We start from the raw sequence: 14,639 nt of genomic DNA, 5'->3' as shown, positions 1-14,639 counted from the left end.
AGAGGTCAGCTATAAAAAAATGGGCATGATCTATAGAAATGCTGCCCCTGTTTTTAATTAATTAGGGTATCCTCATATCAATTAAAGGATCATACCACAGGGTGAAGGCTCATCCTTCGGGGCCAGGCTAATAGTGACTAGGTATTAGTGGACAGGCTAGATTATGACCAGGGTGACTATGACCAGGGTGACTATGACCATGACTATGGCCAGGTATTAGTGAAGTATTCAACATGGATACTCCGCCTACATCTTGAACTTCTCTCCTGCTCATCTTTCTTCTTTCTCACTTTCATCTTGTCCATACTGACATCTTATCAATGTTGACCCGGACACCCCTCTTGACCCTGGCCGCCGTGGCACAGGCTGTCATCATTGAATACCGCTTTGATCTGTTGACTGGCGCCGGGTCTTGTAGTGATGACTATGTCACAAACCTCGACTCATATCTAGAGGACACCGGCACACTCATCACCTCCTTCAAGGACGCCATGACAGCGGCCCTGAAAGCCGACGATGGCGGGACTGCAGGCAGGGATGGTTATGTGGCCCGGCGGCTGTTCACCTCCTGGTTTGGAATCCAGTTCACCAACGCCCTGAAAGAGACCCCGGCGCCGACGAGCGAAACCAAGGCCATCTGGACCCAGATGGAAGGTAGATCCTATAACTCCCCTCCCAACCAGCTGAAGCCGTTTCACTAATTGATGATGATACAAGCTGCGGTCGACAACGTGTACGACTTCCTCGTCGGCTCCGGCATGACCGGCCCAGGCCTCACGGACGACCTGCCCTGGCTGGCGTGCTCGGGCGAGTTCGCGCAGCGGTACGACTGGGACGCGAGCGCGTTCGCCGAGGATGGCGAGGAGATCGACATCGACGATGAGATCCAGTCGATCAACGAGATCTTTCCCGAAAGCGACAGCACCGTTCCCTACTGGATGTCCGAAAAGAAGGCGTATGAGATGCTGGAGGACTACTACGCGGACAACCTGTGTGACGCATTCACCCTCAACGGCAAGCAGGATACCCTGGCGGGCCTGACCTTCCCCGGGGCGACGGCGTACAGCACAACCGTCCTGGGAAGCGCCGTCAAATACCTGGCCAAGGCGCCTGGCATCTTGCTGTGCCCGAGGGTCTTCAGCACCACCACCAACAAGATCAATGTCTTGTCCGATATCACCTACCAGGACCCCGACAGCAAGGCCGAGATCTCCACCATCATCCCACAGGGCTCTGCCACCCTGCTGCATGAGATCTTCCACCTGGTCAATTACTGGACTGAGAAAACGGGCGCCACCGACGCATCCGATGTGGTCGTCTCCAGTGCCAAAGTGGTCGATATCTCCTACGATGCGCGCAAATGCCTCCAGCTCGCCCAGGGCTCCCTGGCTTCCTACCAGGCAATCGACTCGACCATCAATTCTCAGTCCTACATCTTCTTCGTTCTCTCCTACTGGTACTACCAGCAAAGCTTCCTCGTCGCCGACACCACGGACCAGTATGAAGTCCCGGGCACTTTCTACATGGGTTACGTCGTCAAGTGGAACTGGAAAGAATAGCTTGGAGTAGTGGGTAGTTCATCCATTGCTTGTATAATGCATTGTTTCAATAATTCACTAGTTAAGCTAGATTAGTAGACATTCATCCGGTGGCTTATGCTCATGTCCCTAAACTAGCTTAGGTGTGACCCTCTTAATCTCCCCCATGTGCTGAATTTCTCAACCTGCAGATATTATGGGGATCTTATAGGTCCTAGCTGTATAAAAAGGGGTGCTAGACTATCACACTATAGTCTAATATATATTATATACTCTATCACAATATTCATCACATCAGGTGATTATAGTCTAGTGATAGCTTTTGTACTTGTGATGACTAGTCTGTGGAAGCCCACAAACTCGTTACCCTCTCTACGCGAGGGGCTTGAAGAGAGCTATAATTCTGAATATATATAAGATATTTTCTCAATATATATAAGATATTAGTGAGTGGAGCTCTACAAAACTGCTTTGGACCTGCCCTCCGAAATAAAACTTATCTAGATCCTTAAGTCTGCTGGCGGCCCATGGCCCCATTTCACAATTATGACGCTAATCTAGATGGATTAATATAGGAATCAATAGAAGTATAGAATGTAGATAAAATATCGACCTTCTTCAATAGGAATAGCTAGTGTACATTACATCTTGACGCCAAGAAATTAATATTTACAGAGTAAAATAGAGTAGCCTTAGTTCCTCTTATTGTAGTTAAAGCTCTTATTAGATAAAATACTCTTATTCCACCAATACTTAGGCAGTTATCCTAGTATATCAGCATTATCTTTCTATCCCAGGTAACAGCTGTTCTCCCCTTTTCACTACCCCAGGGTCTGTGGCCAGCGTTGACATGACCCTTAACTAGACTAAACACTACCCTTAAACTAAACTTGACTAAACTAACTAAACTTGAGCTAGGGACATTTGTTAGAATCCTATCTTAGGTCGCAACTCGCTTAATCTTGGGCTTCGCTTGGCCCAAGTTAACCTACTATGCAGGCACGGGCTGTAGTGGGCCCCATACAAAGTGGAAATACGGAGTACTCCGAGGCTAGATGATAGTTACGAGTACGCGATGGTGGATGGTTCCTGTTTAGTGCCTCATTAGCAACTGAAAATCAATAGAAGTAATGTAACATCCAACATCAGGCAACTAAATGGTCTGGTGATGTTATCATTGCTAGTGGCAATCTCCCATGCTCCCTCATTTCCCTCTATCCAGCCAATTATGAAGGCTAGCTCCGGTATCCCGAGCATGGTGGTATAACAATAGTATAACAATGGTAGGAAAGGGTTTCTCCCCCTCTCTATCCTTGGGACATTGCAATATTCTTTTTTCCTTCAACTGCACAGAATGGTCTTGACACGGCTGATAGCCGTCGCCTTTTGGGTGACTATGGTCTCGGCCTATCTTGTCACCCCCCCTGGGAGTGTCTTTCCAGGGGCAGACTCCGACTGCAGCGGTTGGGTCGAGGCGACTTCGGGCTTGACCTGTGCAGAGGTTGAGGCCGTGGAGGGCATCACAGCGGCAGAATTTGAGGCCTGGGTATGATATCAATCAATGTTTCGATGTCTTGTCTAATTCTTGGTAGAATCCTCTCATCCTCGAAGTGTATAGCACCTGTGAGCTTGAAACGGGCTTTTATTATTGCATTCAAGTTGACTTTGACTCTACTTCTGCTTCTTCTTCTTCTACTTCTACGTCTACGTCTACTTCTTCTTCTTCTTCTACATCCATTTCGGTAACAATCACAGGCGATGGAGTTACCACTCCATCCCCCATTCAAACCGGCATGATCTCCACCTGTGACGACTTTTACCTGGTGGTCTCAGGCGATGAATGTGGCACTATCGCAGCTGATGCGGGCATTTCCCTGGCCACATTCTACGCGTGGAACCCTGCCGTGGGCACCTCTTGTGCATATCTTGATGTTGGGGATTATGTCTGTATTGGCGTTCTGGGAGGCACAACAGCTTCCCCCACTACTGGATCTGTGACATCTACCACCACTGGGGATGGGATCAGCACTCCATCCCCGATTCAAACCGGCATGGTATCGACCTGCGATGAGTTCCATCTGGTGGTTTCGGGTGATGACTGTGCGACCATTGCGGCCGACGCTGGCATCTCCCTCGACACCTTTTATGCGTGGAACCCTGCGGTAGGCACGTCTTGTGCCTATCTGGACCTTGGCGACTATGTCTGTATTGACATCATCGGTTATACACCCACAACAACGCCTGCAATCACCAGCGCCCCTTCCACGACTACCACTTCCTCCGGGGATGGGATTAGCACCCCATCGCCCATCCAGACCGGCATCGTGTCGACCTGCAATGAATTCTACCTAGTCGTCTCCGGTGACAACTGTGCGACCATCGCCGCCGACGCCGGTATCTCTCTGGCAACCTTCTACGCCTGGAACCCTGCAGTGGGCACCTCCTGTGCCAGTCTTGATGTAGGCGATTACGTCTGTATCGACATCATCGGGTATACACCCACAGCGACAACCACCTTGGCGACCACGACCACGACCTCGACCTCGACAGGGAATGGGGTGACAACTCCAACCCCATACGAGCCCGATATGGTCACAGACTGCGACGTGTTCTACCTTGTCAGCTCGGGCGATACGTGCGCGTCCATTGCCGAAGCCGAGGGCGTCACAACAGCAGAGATTGAGGACTGGAATCCCACGGTTGGCACAGATTGCACGGATCTGTGGTTAGACTATTATATCTGTGTTGGTATCCTGTAGACCACTAGACTTCAACTTCTGCCACTCATTATCATGTGCTATTTCCAACCAAGCATCCGGAGGAACTATTCGTGTAGATCGTGTATAGTGAGTAGGATTAGGTTAGGGTTAGGGTATAGTAAGATAGTACAAGGCTGAGACATGCAGATGATAACGCAGCCAGTGCCAACACATTAAATCCCCGCCTCTCCTATTAAATACCCCGCCTCTCCTATCTCAAAGACATCATCCGAGCTCTTGTATTCCCTCCTCTATAAAACATCATACTACTCTTGACACCACCTCCTCACTTGAAAATGAAGATCCTAGAAATAGGCGCCGTGTTCTCCGCTGTCAGCCTTGTTATGGCCGGCCCAGCAGCCTATGGCATCTGCCAAGCAGGCTGTGCAGCAGTGGTGACAGCCTGCTACTCCGCCGCGGGCTTCACTTGGGGAGCCACCCTGGGGGCCTCTGCCCCAGCATCAATCCTCCTCTGCAACTCGGCTTTTGGAACATGTCAGGCTGCGTGCGCTGCAACTCTTTTAGCACCAACCCTGTAGTATTGTGAGTCTGCCTTTTAGAGTTCTTCCTATTGGAGTAGATGATATTGATCTTTAGCATTCAGTCTGGTGGATGTCAAGGAACAGAACATATTCTCTTCATATGGTTCAAGGACTACAATATTGAAAGTAATCGAGAAAGACTCATGGTCTATTTGAACTTAGTAGGAATCTACTACAGATATTATTTATATATCATACTTCTAGCACTGTTATTGTCTAAATTTATTTTGACCCTAAATAAGAGCTTCTGTAAATCATATAACACAGATCAGGCATTATGGCAGGATTAAATTTCTAAACCTCTTCCATCGTCTCGGACATCTCCCTCTCCAGCCTATACTTAGATAGACCTATGACCTCTTATATTATGTGTATGACTGATTCTGCCTTATGATTGATAAAACATACCTAATTTAATGCCTATAAATTCTTCTTCCACTTTAACTATACAGTTCACGCATTAAGGCTGCTTACAAATCCATGACTCATCAAGAGGGGTACCGGCTATAAACATATCCGCTGCACGACAACCTCAACTTGCTATTTAATTTATGCTTCCGCTGTATAACACCAGAGACTAATACCTTGTAAACAATGACTTCACTAGCCAAGACCCTCGTTTACTCGACTGTCAGCAATCATGACATCAAGATGGACTACTTTCTACCCCCCTCCAGCGGCCAGCTGCCTGTGGTCGTCTACTACCACGGCGGGGGAATGACTTCAGGCTCGCGACACAGCGGAGGATTCCCTCAGTGGCTGCTGGGTGTGTTTATCAATTCTTATTCTGGTCCATAACCCTGATCTCGTTATTTCTAATAATGACTCAGATCACTGCCAGGCAAGGGGATACATCTTTGTGGCAGCCGACTACCGACTCTGCCACCCAAGCAACACGCTGGACCAGATCGACGACGCAAAGGCCCTGCTCGCGTTCCTTGCCAGCGCCGCCTTCCAGGACGTCCTCCCGGCCTCCATCTCCGTCGATACGCGCCGCATCGCCGTGACGGGCTTCAGCGCCGGGGCGTATTCGGCGCGCGCGGCGTGTGTGTACGCTGATCCCCGCCCCGCGGCGCTGATGACCGCGTTTGGCACAGGGGGTAACCTGCTGCTGGACCACTGGACGGCTGGCCGCGAACCAACCTCGCTCGCCAAGTTTGTCGATCTCAGCAAGATTCCCGCTCTACTGGCGGATAAGACTGTTGTCAGCGACGATCCGCGCGAGTCCGGCCGCTTTGCGCTCACGGTCAAGTGGGAGATTGACGGGACTTTCCTCGATGGCTGTTTTGGTGAACCGGGGCTAGGCGCAAGGCTTCATGCAAAGGAGTATGGCGACGAGCGGATCAAGGCCATCCCCGACCACCTCCGTCCTGGATTCCTGCAGCTGTTCGTCGATGAAAGCTACCCGCCCTCTGTTTTCGTGCACGGCACTGAAGACGAGGTTGTGCTGCTTCAGGAGAGCATAGACCACTATGAACAGCTCAAAAGGCTCGGTGTCAAGACGGAGCTCTTGCCGGTCGACCAGGCAGGACACGGTCTTGTTGACTTTAGCCAAGGGTTTCCCCCTAAGCCTGTCAAAGGCTCGATGGAGGCCTATTCTCGCGCGGCAGAGTTCATTGACGAGGTTTTTACATCAGTTGTATAGATGATAAAGATATATGATATATAGATGATATATAGATGGTATAAATATAGATGAGGATTACCATCTCAGCTCTTAAGTTAATCTTTACTAACAGTCATTATCTACTCTGCGTGTTCTTCCTTTATTTCTTTTAACATGGGCTTGATTTTTCGTCTCAACTATTCTACTTCCACCTTGCTTAGCTATATTATAATGAATTTCATCATGCTCTTCTCAGATGATAAATTTAACTGCCTGGACTACACTAACCCCAGTCACCTAGATGAGGCCTAGAAATAAACTATTGCAGCCACCATGAAGCGTATTCGGTGGGTATCTTCAAGGTCTCGCTGGACGGTGAGGTGCCCTGCCGTGTGTGGTGCCGTACATGCGCGAGTCATCAATGGCAATCAAGTTCATTAACTACATCTTTTCCTACCCGAAGGAGGTGCTACGGGGAGATCTTGCAAACCAAGTCACTTTTACCACCAAGACGCGACATGCTGCGGGCTTTCCTTCCCGGTTTCAATATAAAAATGGCGAAAATGGTGATGTGGAACAGAATACCTCCCTATGGACAGCACGGGATACGCTCTGCGAGCTGTTCAATACAACCTGGTCAAGCCTTGCAAGAAGATCTGCAGGCCGACCTGCAGAGCCGGGAAGAAGAGCTATACAAGCAGCTGGCTGCCGTCCTCTGGGCCAATTATAAACACGGGTATATGGCCTGGCACCTCGGTTGTGTGCGCTACAAGTTAGATGATGCTCAAAGAATATATAATAGAAGGAATTAGACAAGCCAGATCATTGATCTAGTAGATTATTGAAAAGAATCATCACCCACAGAGTAGATGCAAACCCTTTATATATACCTATATACCTACTTTATAATATATTTTAATCATGGCCTTCAATATTTGGCCATGAAGGGGCTATATAATTGTTATAAACCACCCATAAACTGTACATTGTAGGGTATACTATATGTAAACTAAACTAAAATAATCTTTATATGGTGTTCTTATACTAAAGTCTACAGCTGTACATCTGTAAAGTATATAAAGTGTATATTAAGGAGTAAAATCTTTTTAATTAGGAAGTACCTATAATATAAACTCCTTGAGGATCCTACTGTAAAGTTATGTATAGGTAAGAGGTTTATTGAATGTAGTAATGAGACACTATAGGATTATTACATTTCCCCCACTTACTAATCACATTACATCGCGCCACCATCATTAATCACACCACAACCATTGATCACATCATAGATCATGAAACAAACACTCTCTTCCCCTTAGACCAGGGCAGCCACGGCAGCCACGGCGGCAGCCACCTGAACGCCACCATAAGCATAGGACATGGCATTAGCACCTCCAGTGTAGGTCGAAGTGGCCGCAGTCGTGGTCGTGGCAGCAGAAGCACCGGAAGTGGTAGCAACACCAGTGGCCGAGACGGTAGCGCAGACACTGTCGTAGGTGCTGTAGAACGAGGCAACGTATTCCTTACCGCAGCTGAAATCATCATTAACAACGGAACCGATATGTTTTCTTTTCTTCAATGCAATACTCACGAGGAACCCAGGCAAGCCTTCATTTCGGTGGTGTAGTTGGAGGTACAGAAGCAGCCAGCCAGGTTGGAGGAGCTGCATCCAAGCTCCGAGGCAGCAGTCGACTCGCAGGTCGCGATGCAGTCGCTGGTGCCCGTCGACTCAGCGGCCGTGCTGGTGGCAGTTCCAGTGGCGGTCGATGCCGCTGCAGAGGTGGCAGTGGCAGTGGCACAGACGCTGTCGTAGGTGCTGTAGTATGAAGCGACATACTCCTTGCCGCAGCTCGAGCTATTGAATCATGTAAATAAACATGCATTCATAGATAATAGCAGGATACTCACTTGGATCCCAAGCACTCCTTCATCTCCTTGACGAAGTCGGCAGCGCAGAAGCATCCAGACAGGTTGTCACTGATTGTCAGCAAAAGGAAGAAGGGTCTAATAGACAAGAGAACCTACACGCTGCAGCCGAGATCGGAAGCCGCCGTGGTCTCGCAGTTGCTGATGCAGTCGTTGCTGGTGATGTCAGCATTTCATGGGTTATCTCACTAGGATTCGTCAAAAGCTCTCACGCGTAGACGGTGGCCAGGAGGCCGAACATGGCAGCGCCGAGGAACTTCATTGTGAGTGACGGGAAGGATGGAGAGAGATTAGATAGATGCGGGGAGAAGAAGAGTTGTGGGACTGCTGGATGGGAAGAAAAGTATACTGGAGATGAGGAGACAGCTGGCTTATATAGACAAAGAGGCAGGCAAGGCGCCTATTCTTCCGACCTCGGTACCAAGACCCTAGACCCTCAACAGACAGAGACCCCATACGTAACAGCCAACTCCAACTTCCCGGCGGATGAGTGTGCCAAGGACGGAAAGAAGCCGGATCTGATAAAGAAAACCTGGACAGAGTCAGAGAACCGACTCCACCCTATCATTCAATGGGGCGTATTGATGCCAAGCAGCCTTTTTAGCCGACGTGGGACCTCATTTCATGATTCCGTTACTTTCTTTCGTCTCAATATTTGTTTTCATATTTGATACTGCTTCTGTTTTTTTTTTCCCTCTCTTCTAACGTCCCTTAGTTTGTCTACTTCTTATTCATAATATGGCTGATCAAAGAGCTGATATAGCTATGATAGTGATGTCGAAGAAACGAGGGATATACTAACACAAGAGTGGAGCACCCGCACATGCAGGGTCGGAGGATAAGTAACCTCCGTTGTTAGCCTCTGGGAGTAAAGGATCGATCTTATCAATCGTCTGATCTTATCTGATCCCTGGTTTGTCTCCACTCAAGTGCCGCAAATCCGACTGTGGAGCCAACAACTGGACGTCGGCTCTCGGGCGATGTTCGGTACTATCCACTAGGTTCGCCATAGCTTTACGGAGTAGCTTTTGGCCCTGAAGGTCCCTGCGTTTACCCTGGAAATTTCTTACCAGATGCTAATAGCTGGTTTATAGATAGAAAAAAGTAACGAGCAGAGATATTCATTTGTCATAGCAAGTATCCTGATCACTATACGCTGCTATACTGCTATACTGCTATACTGCTATCTTCCCCGAGCCTCAACACACAACATGTAGCCATGTTCAATCATCATCATCATCAGCATAATCACCACTTCAGGCCTAGAGCCGAACTTGAGCAAACTATTGGTGAACTAGAGCATCTAAACAGTGACGCTGGACCTTCTAGAAGCAGTGTCCTTCTCCGGAAGGCGCTCCTCAGCCTCGCGCGTAGCCTGTTCCTTCTTGGACTTGCGGCGACGAAGGAAGAAGTAAACGGCCATACCAGACACAAGGCCTCCGCCGACAATGCAGCCGACAGCAATGCCGGCCTGGGCACCGTGGCTAAGACCGGAAGAGCCGCTGCTGGAAGAGGAGGAAGAGGAGCTGCTGGAAGTGCTGGTGGAGGAGTCCGAAGAGGCGGTGGTAGTCGAGGTGCTGTAGCAGATACCAGAGCGGAAGCTGAAGAAAGTCGTCACATCACTCTTGCAGTCACTTTTTTTTTTTTTTTTCAATTAGCATCGACCTATATTGATTGATTGAAGACATGGAAGGGGGGGAAGATCTACATACCCGTACAGACAAGCCTTGACGTCAGTCATAAAGACGGTATTGTCGCACATGCAGGAGGTTGCATTACTAGAAGGTCAGTAAGAGTAATATTTTCGGTAAGGAATAAAAAAAAAAACATACTAGTTGCTAGAACAGCCGGCACTGGAAGCGGCCGCCTCTGCGCACTCAAGCATACATTCCGACCACCTATCCTAGGTTAGACCTGGTTCTCGAGCGATTGATGTATTACAAAACATACGCATAGGCCGAGGCAATCATGGCCAGGAAGAAGGCAAGGATCGTGAACTTCATCTTGACAAGAGTTTCTTGTTGTTCTTGGTTGATTCCAAAGCTCTTGAGGATATTGATGCAGTGGTAGACAAAAGGTCGTAGCAGTCAATCGACAGCCTTATACTTATAGAAACGAGTGGGGAGACCCATGTGCGGAGGGCCGTTCGTCGGACGATACTTGTCATTTCTCCTCCGATGGAGGGTGCAAAGGCCAAGACAAAAACCCACTTCACGGCTTTAGCGAGGGATGCCGACCAAGGCGCCAAGTTCCTATTGCTCTAGTGGCAAATATTTCCCTGGCGATGAATCCTCAATGGCAGTAAATGAGCAAGAGAGCATACATGCCTGTTGCTTTTTTCCTTTTACATGGTAGAGGGATATGAGATATGTAGTCTAAGGCCTAGATTTCTATCAAGCACTCAGACCTTCCCGTCAATCTATGATTTCTGTAATATTTAATACTTAGTCTCGTTAGTTCCTACATCCCTATGATTGGTTGGAGATCCAGCGCTTCCATGACTCCACAATATGAAGAGAGCATGGATGTTCCGCCACTGATAAGTAATGAGGGTGTGATGGGGGTGTTGGGAGTACGCGTGGCAGGTATCCTTGACTAGCTGTAGCTGTAGGTCTAGTGAGTTCTTAATCATATTGCGAGGCAGGAATGAAGGATATAACTATCCATAAGTCACTTACTGGTGAAGTCACTTGCTAGTGAAGAAGGTTTAATGGACTATAGAGCTGCTTATATGTCTATTATTTATTATTCTATAGAATATCTATTGAGAGCTCAGGATTACTAGATTATATAGGCTGGTGTAGCACAGTACTGCTGATAAGAGTCTCAGAACTGGACATTATTTGAAAAAAACCTTAGCTCTACCATGATGGAAAGTCCTAGACATTATCCCTCAGCTATGAGACTCAGCTATGAGACTATAGATTGTCTATTACGATACTATTAGACCTAGATAGTACTTTATAATGACACATGGTACAGAATACAACCCTCTAGTAATATACACTTGGACTGAACCATGTAAACCATTGGTTCATGTCTAACTTTACATGCTATACTGCATGGTCAGGGTCTAAATCCTAGTGGGAGCATGTGATGGCCATGCCGATGTCCCTCACTAGTCACTGAATTGGGCATCATTACACGAAGGGAACCGGACAGGACGGAAAGGCCTTGGTGTCGGCAAGAAAGCCTCATGACATGACCCGTAGACGGATCGGTCGGAGCATCCGTACCATGAGGATCAGCACAGTACTATGATACCCCTCCCTAGAACAAGTAGAATGGCTGGGGCACGGCGATGCGAGTGCTTCCCAAGGTAGAATACCGTAAAAGACTCATTCGCAGCCCCATTCGCCAAAGATTAGGTTTAAACTCACAAGAACTGCTGTATAGAACATAGATAGGGCGGAGTGCCTAACAGTAGCTGTGATAATTATTCTCTCATAGAATTACTCCTTGCTTTGAAGCCTGCTTACCTATACAGTAGCAATAGTAGTGGCCTGGAATTATAGAGAGAAGAAGAAAATTTCAATATCCCAGTGAGGTGATAATCAGAATGAATTATGTTCAGACTGCCAGAACCATCTCCGGGCCCTTTCTAGCAGTGTCCGTCATGACATGCTCCAGTAGGTATGCAGTAAAGGGTCTAGCAGGTTTTCTCTTCCTAAAGGTTCCTCTTCCTAAAGGGGGCCGCCATGGTCATATTACGTCATTCATATATATCAAGCAGGCTAGGGCTTTGTAGTCATGTGATACAGTATTGACAACCTCGATTGCATTCTCCTGACTGATAGTATTGAGATGAAGAGTAATGGTGGTAGATCAATCTTGACTGATAGATGAATATAATATCGGTGTATACTTGGTTTGAATTCTATGAAATAGAAAGATCACATTGAAAACGTAGATATATATATTTGACACGTTTGTGTAGGTCTAAGAGGAAAGATAGACATCAAAAATACGTCAAAGATCATCACGCTGAGTTTTCATAACAAGGTACTAGGTAGGCATATCATAGCATCTGAAAGCTATTTAATAAAATACTATTTTATAATCTATATCTATCGGATTATATTGTGTATCGGAATCCCGGGAGACCATTGATAATAGATTTCCCTCGATCTGCACGCCGATTCGCCCAGCGAAGACCAAGCATGAGGACAATCGAGAGAGCAAATGTTGTGCCACAACAGGCGACAACAGCAACGATACCGGGAACATACTTGGGGGCATCCTGATAATTAGCAAAAGAGCCTTTGTAGGATGGAAGAGAAGATAGAAATACCTGCTGGCGGAAGACCAAGGTGGCAAACAGCCCCCCGATACCCCCAAACATGATCTGAATAGCGCTGTAGATGGCTCTTCGGGCGTCGCCATGAATATTGTTCGCCTGCCAGGCCATAACTCCTGTTACGAGGCCATACACGCCGGCCTCTCCCAGGAAGACTCCCACATATCTGCTGGTTAGCATATAGCGGCAATGATGAGTAAGTATATATTCTAAACTCACCTAGACACAGGGGAGGATAAGAAGGCCATCATGCAGAGACCGACGATGGCCAACAGCGCTTGGGCCGAGACGAATGGCCCTCGAATATGCCACCGATCGGCGAGCACGGCAGGGATCATGGCAAGGAAGATGGCCATGACGGCCGGCGGCACCAGCAGTCCAAAGCTGAGGGCTTCGGAGAAATCGAAGCTGTTCCGCAGGATGACAGGCAGGAAGAGGTTGAAGGAGTAGGTGCCCATGGCACCTGTCATATACATGAATGCAAAGAGATATGTCTTTGGGTCAACCGCCGCTTCCACCAAGCGGGCGAGTGTGATAGCCTCTGCATTCTCAGTGACGCCGCGATCGGCCTCGAGCCGGCGACGGACCAGCGCCGTCTCTTCGGCAGTGAGAAAGGTGTTACGCGGCGAGTCCGGGAAGTCGACAAGTACAAATGGGATGACAGCACCGATGGCAGCAGTGATGGCGCCCTGCACAATATAGATCCAGCGCCAACCGCCCGTGGTTGGGTGTGCTGCGATCTGGATGAGGCCGTAGGAGAGGATGTTGGTACAGGCCGCGAGAGTCAGAGCGCACAGGTAAAAGAGGGCCAGCCGCTTCTGGACCTCATACCGAGGGTACCAAGCACTAATAAGATATAGACAGCCGGGGATGAGCCTAGGGGTATTTGATGAGATTATTAGAGACGCCAGCCAATGCTTTAGAGATGAAGATTCGACTCTCAGCTCACCCTGCTTCAAAGGCACCCAGAAGAACGCGGAGAGCGGCCATGCCAGTCCATGAATGAACAAACCCCATGCCGAGGCTGACGATACCCCAGGCAAACACAATCAGCCCCATCCAGCGCGCAGGCCCAACCCGCCGCACGGCCATATTGCTGGGGATGTCGAAGACAATAAACGTGACGAAGAAGACGAGCGTCACTATCGACACCCGGTTGCCCTGGTCCAACTGTAATGCGTCATCCAGCCCAGAGATGCGTGCCACGGAGATGTTTGACCGGTCGACGATGCAAACAGCGTGCAGTAGAACCAGGATAGGAACAAGCCGCAGGTCGATTTTGCGCAGGACGCGTTGGAACGCGGCCTCCTCGGCCGCCTCGTTCTCCCCGGAGTGCGCGGAGACCGACTCCGCCTCTGGTTCTATCTCGGTGGCGCCCATTCTGGAACTGAAAAGGGAAAAGGGTGGAAGAAAGAGAGAAAGATGGAAGAATGGACAGACGGCGGCTGCCAGATTGATATGCAGACCATGGCTTCTAGCACGCCATCCCGCGCTGTGGGGAGGCTGTCTTTTTGACTGGTCCGGAATATCTCCGCGATGGTGTTTGGGGGACCTGCGATGGCGACATCAGGAGCTTGGAATTTTCATTCATCAATACAGCTAATTAGCTTATCCTATAATAAATTCTTTTATCTTTATAAATAGACCTTAAGTCTGTATACTTTTTCTATTAAATGATTTCCTATCATCATCTTGGATATTCAAAAGAATATATTCGGCACATTAATAGATGTCATATAGATAGAGATCTCATACTGCAGAGAAGAGATGTTGACAGTAATGAAAATACTAGGATGATCCTTTGATCCTTCTGCTGACTCATATAATCACGTCATTTCTGACTGCCTTTCTGCCGCCCTTTACCGCTTCAGCCAAGGGTTCGCTTGGCAACGTTTGTAGGGCAGCTAGGGCTTTTATTGACCACGTGACAGCCTACAGGCTCTTCAGTCAGCTGACTTTCCGGACAGCCGA

General features: G+C 48.4%; 7 protein-coding genes across 7 annotated transcripts; 4 read left to right on the top strand and 3 right to left on the bottom strand.

Moving 5' to 3' along the window:
- Window positions 1–320: 320 nt before the first annotated feature.
- On the top strand, window positions 321–1,559 carry ASPZODRAFT_15492 (hypothetical protein; the record flags this gene model as incomplete). The annotated part of the gene is made up of 2 exons (XM_022726151.1): window positions 321–654; window positions 718–1,559. 2 exons carry the CDS (start codon window positions 321–323, stop codon window positions 1,557–1,559), a joined length of 1,176 nt encoding a protein of 391 aa, XP_022582557.1.
- Window positions 1,560–2,892: 1,333 nt separating this feature from the next.
- Window positions 2,893–4,297, top strand: ASPZODRAFT_141589 (hypothetical protein; the record flags this gene model as incomplete). Its single annotated transcript, XM_022724764.1, has 2 exons — window positions 2,893–3,084; window positions 3,131–4,297. The coding sequence occupies 2 exons, from the start codon at window positions 2,893–2,895 to the stop codon at window positions 4,295–4,297; spliced, it is 1,359 nt and encodes a 452-aa protein (XP_022582556.1).
- Window positions 4,298–4,524: 227 nt separating this feature from the next.
- Window positions 4,525–5,072, top strand: ASPZODRAFT_158867 (hypothetical protein). Its single transcript, XM_022726371.1, has 2 exons — window positions 4,525–4,840; window positions 4,895–5,072. The coding sequence occupies exon 1, from the start codon at window positions 4,594–4,596 to the stop codon at window positions 4,834–4,836; it is 243 nt and encodes an 80-aa protein (XP_022582555.1). The 5' UTR covers window positions 4,525–4,593; the 3' UTR covers window positions 4,837–4,840; window positions 4,895–5,072.
- Window positions 5,073–5,405: 333 nt separating this feature from the next.
- Window positions 5,406–6,625, top strand: ASPZODRAFT_158866 (hypothetical protein). Its single transcript, XM_022726370.1, has 2 exons — window positions 5,406–5,605; window positions 5,670–6,625. Exons 1-2 carry the CDS (start codon window positions 5,434–5,436, stop codon window positions 6,482–6,484), a joined length of 987 nt encoding a protein of 328 aa, XP_022582554.1. The 5' UTR covers window positions 5,406–5,433; the 3' UTR covers window positions 6,485–6,625.
- A 1,135-nt stretch (window positions 6,626–7,760) lies between these two features.
- ASPZODRAFT_24914 (hypothetical protein) lies at window positions 7,761–8,663 on the bottom strand (the record flags this gene model as incomplete). The annotated part of the gene is made up of 5 exons (XM_022727979.1): window positions 8,584–8,663; window positions 8,471–8,527; window positions 8,354–8,422; window positions 8,037–8,300; window positions 7,761–7,977 (listed from the first exon to the last, which is right to left on the bottom strand). The coding sequence occupies exons 1-5, from the start codon at window positions 8,631–8,633 to the stop codon at window positions 7,761–7,763; spliced, it is 657 nt and encodes a 218-aa protein (XP_022582553.1). The 5' UTR covers window positions 8,634–8,663.
- A 1,011-nt stretch (window positions 8,664–9,674) lies between these two features.
- On the bottom strand, window positions 9,675–10,374 carry ASPZODRAFT_15488 (hypothetical protein; the record flags this gene model as incomplete). The annotated part of the gene is made up of 4 exons (XM_022726145.1): window positions 9,675–10,005; window positions 10,084–10,149; window positions 10,204–10,269; window positions 10,322–10,374. The coding sequence occupies 4 exons, from the start codon at window positions 10,372–10,374 to the stop codon at window positions 9,675–9,677; spliced, it is 516 nt and encodes a 171-aa protein (XP_022582552.1).
- Window positions 10,375–12,380: 2,006 nt separating this feature from the next.
- Window positions 12,381–14,324, bottom strand: ASPZODRAFT_131688 (hypothetical protein). The gene is made up of 4 exons (XM_022722814.1): window positions 13,618–14,324; window positions 12,888–13,544; window positions 12,663–12,834; window positions 12,381–12,611 (listed from the first exon to the last, which is right to left on the bottom strand). The coding sequence occupies exons 1-4, from the start codon at window positions 14,046–14,048 to the stop codon at window positions 12,447–12,449; spliced, it is 1,425 nt and encodes a 474-aa protein (XP_022582551.1). The 5' UTR covers window positions 14,049–14,324; the 3' UTR covers window positions 12,381–12,446.
- Window positions 14,325–14,639: the final 315 nt, after the last annotated feature.

This window comes from Penicilliopsis zonata (genome assembly GCF_001890105.1).
Source record: "Penicilliopsis zonata CBS 506.65 unplaced genomic scaffold ASPZOscaffold_5, whole genome shotgun sequence".
NCBI lineage: Eukaryota > Fungi > Ascomycota > Eurotiomycetes > Eurotiales > Aspergillaceae > Penicilliopsis > Penicilliopsis zonata.
The sequence above is the reverse complement of the archived record's forward strand: the minus strand, read 5'-3'. Positions and strand labels throughout refer to the sequence as shown.